Here is a 19,917-nt window from a genome sequence, read left to right as displayed (position 1 = left end):
ATAGACTAGACTATAGACTAGACTATAGACTAGACTATAGACTAGACTATAGACTAGACTATAGACTAGACTATAGACTAGACTATAGACTAGACTATAGACTAGACTATAGACTAGACTATAGACTAGACTATAGACTAGACTATAGACTAGACTATAGACTAGACTATAGACTAGACTATAGACTAGACTATAGACTAGACTATAGACTAGACTATACTAGACTATAGACTAGACTATAGACTAGACTATAGACTAGGCTATAGACTAGACTATAGACTAGACTATAGACTAGACTATAGACTAGACTATAGACTAGACTATAGACTAGACTATAGAGAGACTATAGACTAGACTATAGACTAGACTATAGACTAGATATAGACTAGACTATAGACTAGACTATAGACTAGACTATAGACTAGACTATAGACTAGACTATAGACTAGACTATAGACTAGACTATAGACTAGACTATAGACTAGACTATAGACTAGACTATAGACTAGACTATAGACTAGACTATAGACTAGACTATAGACTAGACTATAGACTAGACTATAGACTAGACTATAGACTAGACTATAGACTAGACTATAGACTAGACTATAGACTAGACTATAGAGAGACTATAGACTAGACTATAGACTAGACTATAGACTAGACTATAGACTAGACTATAGACTAGACTATAGACTAGACTATAGACTAGACTATAGACTAGACTATAGACTAGACTATAGACTAGACTATAGACTAGACTATAGACTAGACTATAGACTAGATATAGACTAGACTATAGACTAGACTATAGACTAGACTATAGACTAGACTATAGACTAGACTATAGATAGACTATAGACTATAGACTAGACTATAGACTAGACTATAGACTAGACTATAGACTTTACTATAGAATAGACTATGGACTAGGCTGTAGGCTAGAACAGGTTCAACCAGTCAATTCCCTGTATGAAATCGACTTCAAGTTTTTACACAGAGCTGACCAATTAACAAAATGTTTAAACTTTGGTTTGGTATTTGTGAAGTAAACTAATGCAGAACAGTTCGTGGAATATTCGTGAATATTTATATATAGTTATTGGAGTTTCCTGTATTTTATTCATCTTAATTGTAAAATATCAAACATTTTTAATTTTAAATAATTCTCTGCATATTAAGCAGTTCATTTTTGTTTGAAATAAGGAAATTAATATCACTTATACGCACCATGTATGAGTAACTATTTACATAAAGCAAAACTTAAACTCTCTCACTTTCTTTTTTTTTCTATCAAACACACATACAACTAACAGTTTTACAAGGAGTTAAAGTATCTGTAATAGAAACTAATTTCTAACTTAATATCTGGTTGATACTTTCTTCTTCGGGTCACACTCATACATATATGCAGTTTTTGCTATGCAGAGAAGAGTTACTTTAGTGTCTCCAAGTAATCTATGTAGAGGGTAGAAAGTAAGCAATCTATGAAATTAAAAAATTAAGATTTTGACAACCGAACTGCTGGGTACCTTTACACTCATACATGTTTAAATATACAAATTAGTGCGCTCATAGAAAAGTTTTAATTAAAATATTTTCTCTAGTAAGCAAACATACATACATATGTATATATGTATAAATGTAAGCAAACAAGTATATTTAAAAGGTAAATAAATACATACACTCTCACATTGCACAGTGGTATAGGAAAAAAAAAGAGGGAAATAATTCGGTAACTTCTAAACGGTTAATCCGATTTTAATGAAATTTGGTGTGCACAAAGAGGAGGTGTTGTCGAGTTTAGGTTTTGAATTTGGACCTTATAGGCCAACCAGGGGCCGGCGGGGGGTCCTCAAATTAGGACACCTCGGCTATGTTAAATTTTTAAAACGATCCTATTTCTTCATTTGAGTTCCGATTTAAAAAAAATTTCGTATATAGAATCTCCTCATCGAGCACTATAAAAAATGTCGTCGTAGCAGTAAATTATCTCTTATAGTTTAGGAGATATTCGCATTTGAATATTAAAATTTTAAAATTTTTACCGTCCTTACTTTAGTTTTTTTGATAATAGCAGGTCCAAATATTTCCGATTTTCGCCATTTTTTTTATTTGCTTAACAACAAGTTTATATACCAAGCAGTGAAAGAATTATGTAAAAATCATGACTGAGTCCAAAGTTATAGGCATTTAAATTTAAAAAATTAAAAAAAGGCGATTTTTTGTCATTTTTTTGGGAAAAAAGTATCTTTTTCTTTTTAAGTTATCTAAAAAGTTTCTAAGAAGATGTATATAGAATTTATACTTTTTGGAAAGCTGACTTTACATAAAATACGATAAATGAAACAAAACCTAAAAATTTTTGATACCGAGGGGACCAGGTCCATCCAAAAAAACCCTATTTTTTATGGAAAATTAAATTTTGAGCAAAAATTCTCAAATCGCATAGTCGATATCAAATTATAGTGACCTGTTTTATATGACCCAATATGTCTTAATCATTTTGTAACGGGTTTCGATAACCCCGCCCCTGGTATGGATATAATAGGCAAAAAACTAAAAATCCCATTTTGGATATTTTTTAAAACTTTTTTGGGAATTCCGGGATTTCTAATAAGAAAATTCGAAATTTTTATTTAATTTTGGATTTTGAGTAAAAAAATCTACCTAACAGTAAAATTTCATCAAAAAATATTCATAAATAAAATTTTTATTGCAAGTTGAAAAATTGTATCTTCGCAAAAACTGAATAAAAACATTTTTTAATTTTTTTTAAAAAAAGTATTCCGCGAATTTTTTAATTTTCCAAAATTATATACAGTTTGAAAAATAGACAAAATTACCTTTCCATTGATATATAACATGCCTACCTAATGTTTTTAAGTGACAAATTAATTAGGGAAAACTCAACATCTTTAGAAAATTTACCTAGCACTATTATTTTCATCCATATATGTAACAAATTTAAGAGTTAACCTTATGGATGAAAATAATAGTGCTAGGCAAATTTTCTAAAAGATGTTGAGTTTTCCCTAATTAATTTGTCACTTAAAAAACATTAGGTAGGCATGTTATATATCAATGGAAAGGTAATTTTGTCTATTTTTCAAAACTGTATATAATTTTTGAAAATTAAAAAATTCGCGGAATACTTTTTTAAAAAAAAATTAAAAAATGTTTTTTATTCAGTTTTTGCGAAGATACAAATTTTCTAATTGCAATAAAAATTTTATTATGAATATTTTTTGATGAAATTTTACAGTTAGGTAGATTTTTTTACTTAAAATCCAAAATTAAATCAAAATTTCGAATTTTCTTATTAGAAATCCCGGAATTCCCAAAAAAGTTTTAAAAAAATCCCAAAAATGGGATTTTTTTAGTTTTTTGCCTATTATATCCATACCAGGGGCGGGGTTATCGAAACCCGTTACAAAATGATTAAGAACATATTGGGTCATATAAAACAGGTCACTATAATTTGATATCGACTATGCGATTTGAGAATTTTTGCTCAAAATTAATTTTCCATAAAAAATAGGGTTTTTTTGGATGGACCTGGTCCCCTCGGTATCAAAAATTTTTAGGTTTTGTTTCATTTATCGTACTTTATGTAAAGTCAGCTTTCCAAAAAGTATAAATTCTATATACATCTTCTTAGAAACTTTTTAGATAACTTAAAAAGAAAAAGATACTTTTTTCCCAAAAAAATGACAAAAAATCGCCTTTTTTTAATTTTTTAAATTAAAATGCCTATAACTTTGGACTCAGTCATGATTTTTACATAATTCTTTCACTGCTTGATATATAAACTTGTTGTTAAGCGAATAAAAAAAAATGGCGAAAATCGGGAATATTTGGACCTGCTATTATCAAAAAAAACTAAAGTAAGGACGGTAAAAATTTTAAAATTTTAATTTTCAAATGCGAATATCTCCTAAACTATAAGAGATAATTTACTGCTATGACAACATTTTTTATAGTGCTCGATGAGGAGATTCTATATACGAAATTTTTTTTAAATCGGAACTCAAATGAAGAAATAGGATCGTTTTAAAAATTTAACATAGCCGAGGTGTCCTAATTTGATGACCCCCCGCCGGGCCCCTGGTTGGCCTATAAGGTCCAAATTCAAAACCTAAACTCGACAACACCTCCTCTTTGTGCACACCAAATTTCATTAAAATCGGATTAACCGTTTAGAAGTTACCGAATTATTTCCCTCTTTTTTTTTTCCTATACCACTGTGCATTGTAGGAGACAGGATATTCTATTACTGTTCTTTCTAAAATATAATTTCAATTTATTTATTTTTTAATTTTTAAATATTTTTATAACAAATTAAATATTCTGCTAAATTCATCATGAGATACGAGTTTAAATAAATATGTACATACATATGTATGTGTGTATGTATCCTTCCATAGTAGTAGTAGTACAAAATTATAATTGCTAAAATACTAATTTTATATTCATTAAGTGTCTCTCCATGTAAACTCACCTTCTTTGGGACCACCTTTTGATAAATCATAGACCTGACGTGGATTAAGCATGTATTGGAATTTACGTAAAATACGATCACCTTGTCGACCACCACTTTTGGGATTAACAAACACCAATAGAGGGCAACTGATTTCATTTGGTGGTGTCATTTGAAAATGTGTAGCCTGTTGATGATGTGTTTGGGATGTAGACGATTTCTGTTTTAGTTTCAGTTTGTATATTTTTTTTGCAAATTCAATTTGAATTTTTTTTTTATATTTACAAGCATTTTTATATATCAAATACATAGACACATAGTTATATATACATATACATGAATACCAAAAATATAATTTGCATTTTATGGGGCAGTTACAAAAGGGAATTTTGGAAATTTAATTTTACAAATTTGATGATAGATGATGAAAATTGATGATCCAAATCATTAGAAAATGATTTAGGGCGACGGTTATTTGGTTAAAATTTATTTATTTTTTTTTTGTAGCACACGGGGTTAAGAAGAGGAATAAACAATAAAATAAATATATTTTAGATTAGCATTATTAAGCAAAAAGCTGGGTTATAGGTATTTTATGTATTTGTGTAAGTATTTATAGGTGGTTGAGTAATGTTTATGTAAAATGAGTTGTCAAAGAACTAAGTGTTGAAATTGAGCGTTTTTAAAGCAAATTCTTTAATATAAATTGGCTATAGTCTCGACTATAGAGTAGACTATAGTCTCGACTATAGAGTGGACTATAGTCAAGACTATAGAGTAGACTATAGTCTCGACAATAGAGTAGACTATAGTCTCGACAATAGAGTAGACTATAGTCTCGGCAATAGAGTAGACTATAGTCTCGACTATAGAGTAGAGTATGATCTTGACTATAGAGCAGACTATAGAGTAGACTATAGTCTTGACTATAGAGTAGACTACAGTATCAACTATAGATTAGACTATAGTTTAAACTATAGAGTAGATTATAGTCTAGACTACAGTCTCGACTGTAGAGTAGACTACAGTCTCGACTATAGAGTGGACTATAGTCTCGACTATAGAGTAGACTATATTCTCGACTATAGAGTAGACTACAGTATCAACTATAGATTAGACTATAGTTTAGACTATAGAGTAGATTATAGTGTAGACTACAGTCTCGACTATAGAGTAGACTATAGTCTAGGCTATAGAATAGACTATAGTAAAAACTGAAGAGTAGACTTTTGTCCCGACTATTGAGTAGAACATAGTCTCGACTATAGAGTAGACTACTGTCACGACTATAGAGTAGACTACAGTATCAACTATAGATTAGACTATACAGTAGATTATAGTCTAGACTACAGTCTCGACTATAGAGTAGACTACAGTCTCGACTATAGAGTAGACTATAGTAAAAACTGAAGAGTAGACTTTTGTCCCGACTATTGAGTTGAACATAGTCTCGACTATAGAGTAGACTACAGTCACGACTATAGAGTAGACTACAGTATCAACTATAGATTAGACTATAGTTTAGACTATACAGTAGATTAGTCTAGACTACAGTCTCGACTATAGAGTAGACTATAGTCAAGACTGTAGAGTAGACTTTTGTCTCGACCATAAGGTAGACTATAGTCTAGGCTATAGAATAGACTATAGTCTAGGTTATAGAATAGGCTATAGTCTAGGCTATAGAATAGACTATAGTCTCGACTATAGAATAGACTATAGTCTCGACTATTGAATAGACTATAGTCTCGACTATAGAAAAGACTATAGTCTCGACTATAGAATAGACTATAGTCTCGACTATATAGTAGACTATAGTCTCGACTATAGAGTAGACTATAGTTTAGACTATAGAGTAGACTATAGTTTAGACTATAGAGCAGACTATAGTTTAGACTATAGAGTAGACTATAGTCTCGACTATAGAGTAGACTGCAGCCTCGACTATAGAGTAGACTGCAGCCTCGACTATAGAGTAGACTATAGTTTAGACTATAGAGTAGACTATAGTTTAGACTATAGTCTAGACTATAGAGTCTCGACTACAGAGTAGACTATAGTCTCGACTATAGAGTAGACTATACACTCGACTATAGAGAAGACTATTGTTTAGACTATAGAGGCTATAGTCTAGACTATAGAGTGGACTATAGAGTAGACTATAGTCTAGACTATAGAGTAGACTATAGTCTCGACTATAGAGTAGACTATAGCCTCGACTATTGAGTAGACTATAGCCTCGACTATTGAGTAGACTATAGCCTCGACTATTGAGTAGACTATAGTCGCGACTATAGAGCAGACTATAGTCTCGACTGTAGAGTAGATTATAGTTTATACTATAGAGTATACTATACTCTTGACTATAGAGTAAACTATAGTCTACTCTATAGTCGAGAGTATAAACTATAGAGTATACTATAGCGAACACTACAGTCTAGACTATAGAGTAGACTATAGTCTCGACTATGGAGTAGACTATAGTCTCGACTATGGAGTAGACTATAGTCTCGACTATGGAGTAGACTACAGGCTCGACTATAGAATAAGCTGTAGTCTTGAATATTGAGTGGACTATAGTCTCGACTGTAGACTAAACTATTTTATAGTCTCAATAAATTCTTCTCAAACAAAAAAACGCTAAATTTCAACACTTTATTTACTTAATTTTTTTTCTGTTGCTGCTGTTGTTATTGTAATGAGTAAATATTTAAGCATTTAAATGTTTATTGAATGAACTTATTTACTTATTTTGTGTAAATTTAAATTTACTTTACTAATCGAAAACAATTTGACATTTTACCTTATTTGCTTGATTAACTGAACGCTGACGATCCAATACCGCCGGACAGATGGCTGTTGGAGGCACAATTAATTCGGCAAATTCACCCAAAGTACATTCTTTCTTTACCGATGAGGCACAACGATTGTGAAGCTGAAAAAGTGAAACACAAACAAGATTAAAAAAGGGAAAGAGAGGGAATTGAATAAAAAAATGTATATAAAGTAAATAATTGTTTAATGATAGACATAGCAGATGATAGCAGGCTCTATTACACATGTATAGCATTAAAAATTATAAGGTTATGTTGAATTAATGGAAATATTTATTTTTTGTTGCTGCAAAGGAATGTGTATCTAAGTATATTGAAAGTGTGTTTAGCTATTCCTTTTTAAATTAATGGTATGATTCTTTTTTTTAGCTTTGAAGTAGGTTTTTTTTTAATTTTCTGTGAAAATAGGAAAACATCTTAACAACACGCGCCGTTAATTTCTAAGAATGTATTGGAAGTTATTTTAAAATGAAATAATTAAAATTAATACATATTTTTTGATTATCAAAGAACTTCAAAAAATTTAATTTTGAAAGGCAATTGGGTGTTTATTAAATGAATAGGAATACAAATATACATACACACATACATATGTATATATATACTTAATAATATTTGTAAATTTAGTAAATTTTACACAATTTTCTATGAAGGACTTTTTACATTTTAAACCTTTTTTAAATTAATTTTACCAGGTGTAAACTATTTTTAGTAAAGTTAGTATGATGGTACGTATTCTCAGTGGACACACAGGATTACGAGCACATCTATACAAAATTGGACGTGCGAATTCAGACGAATGTAGAGCATGTGGAGAGGACAGTGAAACTCTGGAGCACTTTCTTTGCCATTGTCAGGCATTCGTCGAAGTTAGATCCAAGTATCTTGGAAGTGATGTTATTCCAGAAATAACATTCTTAACCAACACCGATTGGAAGATTCTTAGGAATTACGTCCAGGAAACTGAGTTTCTGAACATGGAAAAATAATACATTCAGTGAACAATTTTTTTTTTTTTTTTTTTTTTTTTTTTTTTTTTTTTCTTGAATTGGAGCGCACAACAGGCCCGATAGTGGCCTAGGTGTATTTCTTTGGATTTGATGTAGTATACATCCTCCTATCAACCTACCTACCTACCTACCTAGTAAAGTTTACATTATGTATTAATTAACGAATTTTACAGGTCATAAAGTCTTCCTTAGTTAAGTTTACATGATGTAAAATTCTATTTAGTAAAGTTTAGTTGATATAAACTTTTATTTAATAAATTTTATACTGCGTTTACTCTATTTACTCGAGTTTACTTGATATAAACTTCTATTTACATGATTTTACACGGCACAAAGGCTTCATTCATTAAGTCTACATGTTGTAAAATTCTATTAAGTAAAGTTCACATGATTTAATGTTTTCTTAAGTACATTTTACACGGGGTAAACTCTACTTTAGTTAAGTTTACACGATGTAGAATTATATTTAGTAAAGTTTACATGGTGTCAACTTAAGATTAGTAAATTTTATGTTTTCATCGTTTACACGATGAAAACTTTTTAGGTTGTAAATTTTACATGGTGTAAACTTTAATATTCTTAAGTTTACATGATTAACTTCACAGTACGTAAAGTTTTATTTAGTAAAATTTACATGATGTAATTTTATATTTAGTAAATTTTTTTACACGACGTAAACTATACTTTATTAAAGTTAACATGATGTAAGTTGTTCTTTAGTAAAGATTACATGATGTAAAATACAATTTAGTAATGTTTACATGACGTAAACTTTTATTTACTAAAGTTTACATGATGTAATCTTTTATTTACTAAAGTTTACACGGTGTAAACTTTTATTTACTAAAGTTAACATGATGTAAACTTTTATTTACATAAGTTTACATGATGTAAACTTTTATTTGCTAAATTTTACATGATGTGAATTTTTATTTCTTATCGTTTACATGGTGTAAACTTTCAAGTAGTATAGTTTACATGTTTTAAACTCTTCTTTACTAAAATTTTACATGATGTAAACTTTCCGTTAGTAAAATTTACACGATGTAATCTACAGTTTAGTAATGTTTACATGTCGTAAATTTCTATTTAGTAAAGTTTGTGTGATGTAGACGTTTATTTATTAAAGTTTACATGTGTAAACATTTATTTACTTAAGTTTCCATGGCGTAAACTTTAATATTTTCAATGATGTAATGATGATGTAAACATTAATTTACTTAAGTTTACTTGAAGTCAAATTTTATTCAGACAAATTTACATAATGTAAACAGTAATTTACTTAAATATACATGATGTAAACAATAATTTTCTTAAGTCTACATAAAGTAAACTTTCATGTCGTGTAGTTTACATGATGTAAACTCTTTTTTATTAAAATTTTACATAATGTAAACTTTTATTTGGTAAAATTTACACGATATAATGTTTACATGTCGTAAACTTCTATTTAGTATTTATTATACGATATAAGCTTTTCTTTTGTTAATTTTACATGATGTAAACTTCTACTTAGTAAAGTTTACATAATGTAAAGTTTTCTTTAATCTTGCTTACATGATGTCAAATTGTATTTAATTGTAAATTATTCTTTATTAATGTTTACATAATGTAAAATTTATTTTATTTAAGTTTACATAATGTAAACCTTTTCCTTAGTAAGTTTTACTTGATGTAAACTCTTTTTTTTAGAAGATGTAAACATTTCCCTTAAAGTTCTTGAAATAAATTTAAAGACAAATTTAAATAAAAAACTTATTTACTCAACTTAACATTAATAGATTATAATAGTTTCCCTGATGCTGAAGCGTTATTTTACTAAAGTATTTCCTTTTCTCTCTTGTTTGTCTAACAATATAAACAACTAACAACATAAAGAGTAGACAAAAAAAGCATCAAAAACAATTTAAGTTAAATATAGCTAAAAAAAGAAAGAAACCTTTCTTTTTAAAAAACTAAACAAAAAAAAAATTTAATAAAAAATGACAACAGTTACGCAAAGAAAACGTCTCAAAGATAGGGAGAGAGTAAGAAGAAAACTACTGAAGTAGGAACATTGTATTTATTACTAAGTTTCTTTATATAGAGATAGAAAAATAAATTTGGTAAAATTTTATTTAGTAAAAAGTAACTTGGCTGGTGGTATTATACTTACAGCTGACAAAACATAAAAAAAGGTTACAAACAAAACTGCTTGATACCTTTAAAACTCATACATACATACTTACATGTGTATGTATAAGAGTTCTTAATACAAGTCAAGTTAAGACAAGACAGCCAAAAACCAGATTGTTACAAAAATTGCACACTTAAGACTTGTTACAAAAACAAATACGTGACAATTTTCAATTGTCAAGTTAAGCGGAAATAAAAATAATATAAAAATCTGCTACAATAAACTGATTTGTCGTCCTGTACAAAGTCAAAGCCACAAAGTCAATAGGAAATGAATGTGTTTAATAATGATAATAAGAGAAAATGAGACAATTTATTTCTAAGACAATTTCAGTTTCAGGTGACTGCATTGTAAGTTAACAACTTACTGTCATTGACTAACTATTTTTAGTTTAAAGGGGTTTGCTGTAATCTTGGAGTGATATTGAAGTTTAAATTTTTTGTTTTTCAAAATGAAAAGTATGTAAAGTTTAAATAATATGAAAATGTAGTTAATTTTACACAATGTAATAATTTTTATAGCAAGTTTTACATTAAGTAAACATTTCCGTAATAAAATTTACATAACGAAAACTTTCATAAAAGTAAATTTTACATCATGTAAACATAACTAAATAAAACTTTACATTATGTAAACTTTACTTAAGAGCTGTATCATGTAAACTTTACTTCAAGTAAACTTCACTAAATAGATTTTTTTACTAGCAAGCAAATTTCACAAAATGAAAGTTTTAGCCATGTTAGCATTACTATAGAATGGTTTACATTAGGTAAAATTTACTAGATAACAGTTTACATCATGTAGACATTACTAAAGACTGAAAATTACATCGTGTATACTTGGCTAAAGTAAGGTTTATGTAATGTAAACTTTATTGTACGCTTTACATTATGTAAATTTTACTAAAACTAAGTTTACTTAATGTAAAATTTGCTACTGAAAAGTTTACATTATGTAAATGTTATTTTAGAACATATTACATCATGTAAACTTAAGTAATGTTTAGTTTACATCTCGTAAACATTGTTATTGAAAAGGTAAATAATACTATAGAATAGTTTACACCATGTAAATTTAACTATAGATTATTTTAAATCATGTAAACAATAGTAAATAATAATGGTTTACATTACGTAAACAATACTATAGAATAGTTTGATGTATCATGTAAACAATGTTCTAGAGTAATTTGCATCATGTACGCAATACTATAGAATAGTTAACATTAGGTAAACTATACTGTAGTATAGCTATCATTATGTAAACAATACTATAGACTAGTTTACATAATGTAAACAATGCTATAGAATAGTTTTCATCATGGAATTAATACTGTAGATTTGTTTACCTTAGGTAAACAATACTATTGAATATTTTACATCATGTAAACGATACTATAGTATAGTTTACATTATGTAAACAATATAATAGACTAGTTTAAATAACGTAAAATTTATTAAGGACAATAGTAAAGAGTAGTTTACATCATGTAAACATTACTATAGATACTGTAAAGTAGTTTACCTTAGGTAAACAATACTATTGAATAGTTTACATCATGTAAACAATGTAATAGAATAATTTACATCATGTGCACAATACTATAGAATAGTTAACATCATTTAAACTATACTATAGTATAGCTTACTTTATGTAAACAATACTATAGACTAGTTTACATAATGTAAACAATGCTATAGAATAGTTTACATCATGGAAACAATACTGTAGATTTGTTTACCTTAGGTAAACAATACTATTGAATAGTTTACATCATGTAAACGATCGTTAGTAAGTGTACATTATGTAAACTATACAATAGACCAGTTTACATAATGTAAAATTTATTAAGGACAATAGTAAAGAATAGTTTACATCATGTAAACAATAGTATAGAATAAATCACTTTATGTAAACCAAGCTATAGAATAGTTTACATCCTGAAAACAATACTATAGAATAGTTTACATCATGTAAACAATACTATTGAATAGTTTACAGAATTTAAACAAAGGTATAGAATAGTTTTTATAATGAAAAGAATGCTATAAAACAATTTACATCATGTAAACAATTCTATTGAATGGTTTACATAACTTAAACAATGTTATAGAATAGTTTACATCATGAAAACAATACTGTAGAGTAGTTTACATTATGTAAACAATAGTATAGAATAGGCTACATCATGTAAACAATACTATAGAATAGTTAACATCATGTAAACAAAGCTATAGAATAGTTTACATCATGTAAAAAAAGCTATAGAATAGTTTACATCGTGTAAACAATGCTATAGAATAATTTACAATACGTAAACAATACTAAATAATAGTTTACATCAAGAAACTTTACTAAAGAAATATTTACATCATGTAAACCTCATTATAGAATACTTTACATCATGTAAACTATACAAATGAAACGTTTTAATTACGTAAACAATTCTATAGAATATTCTACATCATGTAAAAAAGGCTATGTTATAGTTTACGTCATGTTAAATTCCATAAAGAATTGCTTACATCATGTCAATTTTACCAATGAAAAATGTACATCTTGTAAATTTTACTATAAAATAGTTTACATCAAGTCAAAAGAGCAATACATATTATGTCAAACTTACTAAATAAAGCAGAAATCATGAAAAATCTACTAAAGAAAAGTTGACATCATGTAAACTTTGCTAATGAAAAGTTTGACAACATGTAAAGTTTTCTAAAACAAAAAATAAAAAAAAAAAATATTTACATTGATTTGCCCTTCTTGAAATATTTCGTAGTTATAAATAAAACAACAAACCGATATTAACTTCCTTTTAAAAGAAACCCTAACCAAAAAGAAAAAGTTTTTCTATTTTAAGAAGGTAGTAACAAAAAAGCAACAACAACAAAACAGTTAAAATAAATTTAAAATTCCCCACAGGTAATGCAAAAAATTCTTATTAGTTTTTGCACAAAAAAGCATTAAACTTTTCCCCTCAAAAGACCCTTTTTTACAAATTATTTAAGTCTTTTAGAAAACGTGTTTTTACTTAAATTATTTGTATTAATTATAATTAAAAAACAAATAAATTACAATAACGCTCAACTACCTAAAGAGAAATCGAAAAAGAATAATTCTAACTATTACTTAATTTTAAAAGCATAAAAACGCAAATTCTAAATGAAAAATGAACTTACCATCATGTGACACCAACGACACGTGAGTCCTGTAATGCCATGATACGCTTTAATACGTTTACGACATTTCGAACAACGACCATAACAGTTGCCTTCCACCCAATGATGCAGTAGATCACCGCCGCCCTTGACCTTTTTCGATTTGACATATGTTGTTATACAAGATGCTGGAGCATGTTGAACGCAACGCTCATGTACTGTATACTTGCATACTTTATAATGTCCAAGGTATATGCAGACACACACAAACACACACACCACATGCACACCGTTATATGTACATTTATTTTAGTATGTCAGTTGTAAGAAGAAGAAGAAGTACATGAAAATTGATGAAGAAAAGAGTGAAAAAAAATAAAATTAATGAAAATTTTATGAAAAAACACTGTCATCTGCAAGAAGAGAAATATTGATGAAGAGTTAAAAACGAGGAGAAAATATTGGATTAGGATTTTGTTTAGAACTTTGATGGAATCTAAGGATGGATTCAATTCAATCTTTGATGGATTCAATTGAGAGATTTATTGGGTTAGTGTCAGTAGACTTTGAAATCGATTCTGCTCTATTTGTCTTACTTTTTATATTCAATAATATTTGAGTTTGAAAATATCATTCCAAAATAGGTCCTATACTGACTTCTAAATCTGAATTTTGTACTAATATTTAACTAGACATTGGATTTTTCGCTAGAAATCTGAAATCTCATTTCACTCTAGAAATCTGATTTCTAATCAGAAATCCTCTTTCTCACTAGAAATCCGATTTCTGACTACAAGTTTGATTTCTGAATAGAAATTCTATTTTTTAGAGAAATCAGATTTCTATTAAAAGTAGCTATTCTATATAATAGAGTATTTTTTAATAGAAGTTCGATTTCTGAATTGAAATTCGACTTTTTAGTAGAAGTTCGATTTCTTAATAGAAATCGTATCTCTCATTAGAAATCCGATTTCTCATTACATCTGCAATTTCTCATTATAAATCCGACTTCTCATTAGAAACACGACTTCTTAATAGAAATTAGATTTCTTATTGGAAATCCGATTTCTTATTAGAAATCTGACTTTTTAATAAAAATCCAATTTCTTAATAGAAATTCGATTTCTTACCAGAAATATGATTTCTTAATGGAAATCCGATTTCTTAATAGAAATCTGATCCGATTTCTTAATAGAAATCTGATTTCTTAATGGAAATCCGATTTCGTAGTGGAAATCCGATTTCTTAATAGAAATCCGACTTCTTAATAGAAATCCGATTTCTTACTAGAAATCTGATTTCTTAATGGAAATCCGATTTCTTAATAGAAATCCGATTTCCTTATAGAAATCCGATTTCTTAATAGAAATCCAATTTCTTAATAGAAATCCAATTTCTTAATAGAAATCCAATTTCTTAATAGAAATCCAATTTCTTAATAGAAATCCAATTTCTTCATAGAAATCCGATTTGTTACTAGAAATCCGAAATCAATAAACTTCTATTTCTAATTTTTCATTTAAAATGCAAATTTTCACTAAAAGTTAAAAATTTCACTGAAAATGCAAATTTTTCACTAAAAATCAAACTTTCACTAAAAATCCAAATTTTCACAAAAAATCCAAATTTTCACTAAAAATCCAAATTTTCAGTAAAAATCCAAATTTTCGCTAAAAATCCAAACTTTCACTAAAAATCCAAAATTCTCACTAAAAATCCGAACTTTCACTAAAAATCCAAACTTTCATTAAAAATATAAATTTTCATTAAAAATCCAACTTTTCACTAAAAATCCAAATTTTCACTAAAAATTAAAAATTTTACTAAAAATTAAAAATTTCACTAAAAATTCAAATTTTAACTAAAAATGCAAATTTTTCACTAAAAATCCAAATTTTCACTAAAAATTCAAATTTTCACAAAAAATCCAAATATTCACTAAAAATCGAAATTTTCACTAAAAATCCAAATTTTCACTAAAAATCCAAATTTTTAAAATGTCAAAATGAAGTTTTTATAATATTTATATTAAAGTACATACATATTTAAAAATTCTTCCCTTTTAAACAATTTTCTAAGAAATTCACATAAAAAATGAATAATAAAATTTCACACTTACATACACAGCAGAGACCTTTTTTGCCCAAACCCACCAACATATTTAGGCAAAGATTACAATATGCAGGTTTTTTAAAATGTTTCAAACGCCAGACGTGTATGCCATCCTCCTTTAAAGCAGTACTATCGACACCTTGATAAGGAAATATAAAATGACAAAAAAATTTATAAAAGACAAACAAATAAGTGTTAAAAGGAAACAGAATTTTAAGTAATTTGCACAAATACATATGAAACTGACAGTCTCATCATTGAACACACACATACATAACATGGAAGTCAGCCTTTCACCTAACGTTAATGCAATTTCCCTAACAAAAATATAAAAGTGTTATATGCTTTGTGTCACTTAGAAAACAGCTTGTCACTTGCATATGTTGCTTTGATAAAATGAATACTTTTTTTTGGAGAAGGAATTGAAATACGGAAGGTAAAGAAACTATAAAACTAACTTAAATGTTACTTTAAGGTAAATAAATAGAAATAGAAATAAATGCAGTTTTTTCTTTCGTTTCGTTCTTTATTAAACCCAATAACAGTTAGTTTCAGAGTAAACAAGTTAAAGCAAGTACTTAATAACATGTTACAAGATGGCGTGAGTAAGTGCAAGGTAGTAGACACTTGTAAGTATGATTTAAAATGCTTATTTCCGGTTTAAACTACTATTTCCTTACATTTTTGCTTAGCTTTTTAGAAAGCACTATCCTTATAAGTGTGACTGTGATAATAAAGAGTAAATGTGTGCGTGTGTGAGTGAGTGTTAGTAACTTAACACTTAAAGTTCTCAGTAGTTCTGGAAATAGTCAATGTATCCATTTTATATTGTATTTTTTTTTTTAAATATTGGTTGTATGTTATAAATTGGTTATTTGATATGTCCCTGGTAATCTAATGGAAAGTCAGTCGTCAAAAGCGTAGAAACTTTAAGCTTATTTTCCTGTACTGCACTTTAACCTAGGAAAACCTTTAATTCGCTATAGTTATTCACAACTTCCGGGTTATTTTACACACAAACATAAAAATATGATGTTTTTTTACAAGACGTACTTACATACATACATATGTATGTAACTATTTGCATTATATACATACCTAATAGTACTAGTAAAGGTATCGTTGTCATGCCGCCACGTTGCCATTCTTCTAAGGAAACAGTGCCATCGGCATCATAGTCAATTTCTACCATCATATCTTGAAGTATCTGAAAAATTACACACACACATACACAGAAAACGTGAAATTGTATTAGTATGTATGGTAGGAAATGCTTAAAAGAGATTGTCAAGAGAAGTATGTAACTATACTTCTTAGAAATAAAGAAAAAAAACATCCTATAAGAAATGTAATAAAAATTTAGAGAGGGATGAAATTACAAATATAAAAGTGCCACTTGAAAATCTTTAACCAGATTTACTGAGCAATCATAATTTAATGTTGTTAGTATATCGCAAAAAAAAAAAGAAAAATATAATACATTTTTAAGATTTCTTCAATAATATAGAGAAAATTTATAGAACATAAAGTGTTTTCTTAAAGCAAAAGTTTCTAATTTTCACTAAAAGAAAAACAAATTTTTTCACTAAAGAATCAGATTTCGCATTAAAAATTCAATAGTTGATATACTAGTCCATATACTTGTTTATAGGCCATAGTGTAATTTATAGACTAGTTCATAGACTAATTTATATACTAGTTCATAAAGTGGTCCATAGACTAGACTAGTCCATAGACTAGTTTATAGACTAGTCCATAGATTAGTTTATAGATTAGCCCATAGACTAGTTTATAGATTAGCCCATAGACTAGTTTATAGACTAATCCATAGACTAGTTTAAAGACAGTCCATAGACTAGTTTATAGACTAGTCCATAGACTAGTTTAAAGACAGTCCATAGACTAGTTTATAGACTAGTCCATAGACTAGTTTATAGACTAGTTTATAGACTAGTCCATAGACTAGTTTATAGACTAGTCAATAGACTAGTTTATAGACTAGTCCATAGACTAGTTTATAGACTTTTCCATAGACTAGTTTATAGACTTTTCCATAGACTAGTCCATAGACTAGATGATGGACTAGTTGATAGACAAGTCCATAGTTGATAGACTAATCTATAGAATAGTTCATTAACTGGTTGACAGACTAATTTATAGACTAGTCCATAGACTAGTTGATAGACTACTTGATAGACTAGTCCGTAGACTAGTTGATAGACTAGTCCATAGACTAGTTGAAAGACTAGTTTATAGACTAGTTGATAGACAAGTTTATAGACTAGTCCATAGACCTATATAGACTAGTTGATAGACTAGTTCATAGACTAGTCCATAGACTAGTTCATAGACTAGTCCATAGACTAGTTTATAGACTAGTTTACAGACTAGTTGATAGACTAGTCCATAGACTAGTTGATAGACTAGTCCATAGACTAGTTGATAGACTAGTCCATAGACTAGTTGTTAGACTAGTCCATTGACTAGTTGATAGACTAGCCCATAGACTAGTTGATAGACTAGTCCATAGACTAGTTGATAGACTAGTCCAAAGACTAGTTGATAGACTAGTCCATACAGTAGTTGATAGACTAGTCCGTAGACTAGTTGATAGGCTAGTCCATACAGTAGTTGATAGACTAGTCCGTAGACTAGTTGATAGACTAGTTCGTAGACTAGTTGATAGGCTAGTCCATAGACTAGTTGATAGGATAGTTCATAGACTAGTTGATAGACTAGTCCATAGACTAGTTGAAAAACTAGTCCATAGACTAGATGATAGACTAGTCCATAGACTAGTTGATAGACTAGTCCATAGAGTAGTTGATAGACTAGTCTACAGATTAGTTTATATACTACTTGATAGACTAGTTGATAGACTAGTCCATACAGTAGCTGATAGACTAGTCCGTAGAAAAGTTGATAGGCTAGTCCATAGACTAGTTGATAGGCTAGTCCATAGACCAGTTGATAGACTAGTCCATAGACTAGTTGATAAACTAGTCCATAGACTAGATGATAGACTAGTCCATAGACTAGTTGATAGACTAGTCCATAGAGTAGTTGATAGACTAGTCTACAGATTAGTTTATATACTACTTGATAGACTAGTTGATAGACTAGTCCATACAGTAGCTGATAGACTAGTCCGTAGAAAAGTTGATAGACTAGTTGATAGGCTAGTCCATAGACTAGTTGATAGGCTAGTCCATAGACCAGTTGATAGACTAGTCCATAGACTAGTTGATAAACTAGTCCATAGACTAGATGATAGACTAGTCCATAGACTAGTTGATAGACTAGTCCATAGAGTAGTTGATAGACTAGCTCATAGACTAGTTGATAGACTAATCCATATACTAGTTGATAGACTAGTCCATATATTAGTTGATAGTCTGGTACATAGATTAGTTGATAGACTGGTACATAGACTAGTTATAGACTAGTCCATAGACTAGTTAATAAACTAGTCCATAGACTAGTTAATAAACTAGTCCATAGACTAGTTAATAGACTAGTCTATAGACTAGCTGATAGACTAGTCAATAGACTAGCTGGTAGACTAGTATATAGACTAGCTGATAGACTAGTCTATAGACTAGTTGGTAGACCAGTTGATATACTAGACTCCATGATAGACTAGTTGATAGACTAGTTCATAGATTAGTTGATAGACTTATCCATAGACTAGTTGATAGACTAGTCCATAGACTAGTTGATAGACTAGCCCATAGAAGTTGATAGACTAATAAATAGACTCCATGATAGACTAATCCATAGACTAGTTGATAGACTAATCCATAGATAGATAGACTAGTTGATAGATTAGTCTGTATACTAGTTGATAGACTAAATCATAGACCAGATATATGGTTTATATAACCGACATGGGTGCATATACGAAATCTCTGTGCCCCATCACTGCCTCAGAACTATATAAATCAAAATTTTTTCTTTTTCAAATTATTTGCAAATTCATTAAAACCATTACAGTTTAATTGTTATATACATTTTCATACTTGTCATTATTCATTATTTAATTATTATACTACATAATAGTTAGTTCTCTTCAAACTAAATTTAGTCATTTAACTAAGTGATGATGCATCACTTTCGTTTACCTTGTTAAAAGTGATGATAATAA

The 19,917-nt window shown here is 28.6% G+C and overlaps 1 protein-coding gene across 1 annotated transcript in view; it reads right to left on the bottom strand.

Moving 5' to 3' along the window:
• Window positions 1-4,501: 4,501 nt before the first annotated feature.
• LOC119614357 (diacylglycerol kinase 1-like) overlaps window positions 4,502-19,917 on the bottom strand; it is a gene marked incomplete at both ends in the record, with an annotated part of 34,534 nt that continues 19,118 nt past the window's right edge. Inside the window, 5 exons of the mRNA XM_037970493.1 lie at window positions 4,502-4,700; window positions 7,284-7,415; window positions 13,683-13,894; window positions 15,781-15,912; window positions 16,872-16,980. Of these exons, the coding sequence (XP_037826421.1) occupies window positions 4,502-4,700; window positions 7,284-7,415; window positions 13,683-13,894; window positions 15,781-15,912; window positions 16,872-16,980 (784 nt within the window). The remainder of the gene's footprint in view (window positions 4,701-7,283; window positions 7,416-13,682; window positions 13,895-15,780; window positions 15,913-16,871; window positions 16,981-19,917) is intronic.

This window comes from Lucilia sericata, unplaced genomic scaffold, assembly GCF_015586225.1.
Source record: "Lucilia sericata isolate MDLA Ls3-8-SP2 unplaced genomic scaffold, ASM1558622v1 Contig002822F_arrow, whole genome shotgun sequence".
Classification (NCBI taxonomy): domain Eukaryota; kingdom Metazoa; phylum Arthropoda; class Insecta; order Diptera; family Calliphoridae; genus Lucilia; species Lucilia sericata.
Note: the sequence above shows the minus strand (reverse complement) of the source record. Positions and strands in the feature narration are given on the sequence as shown.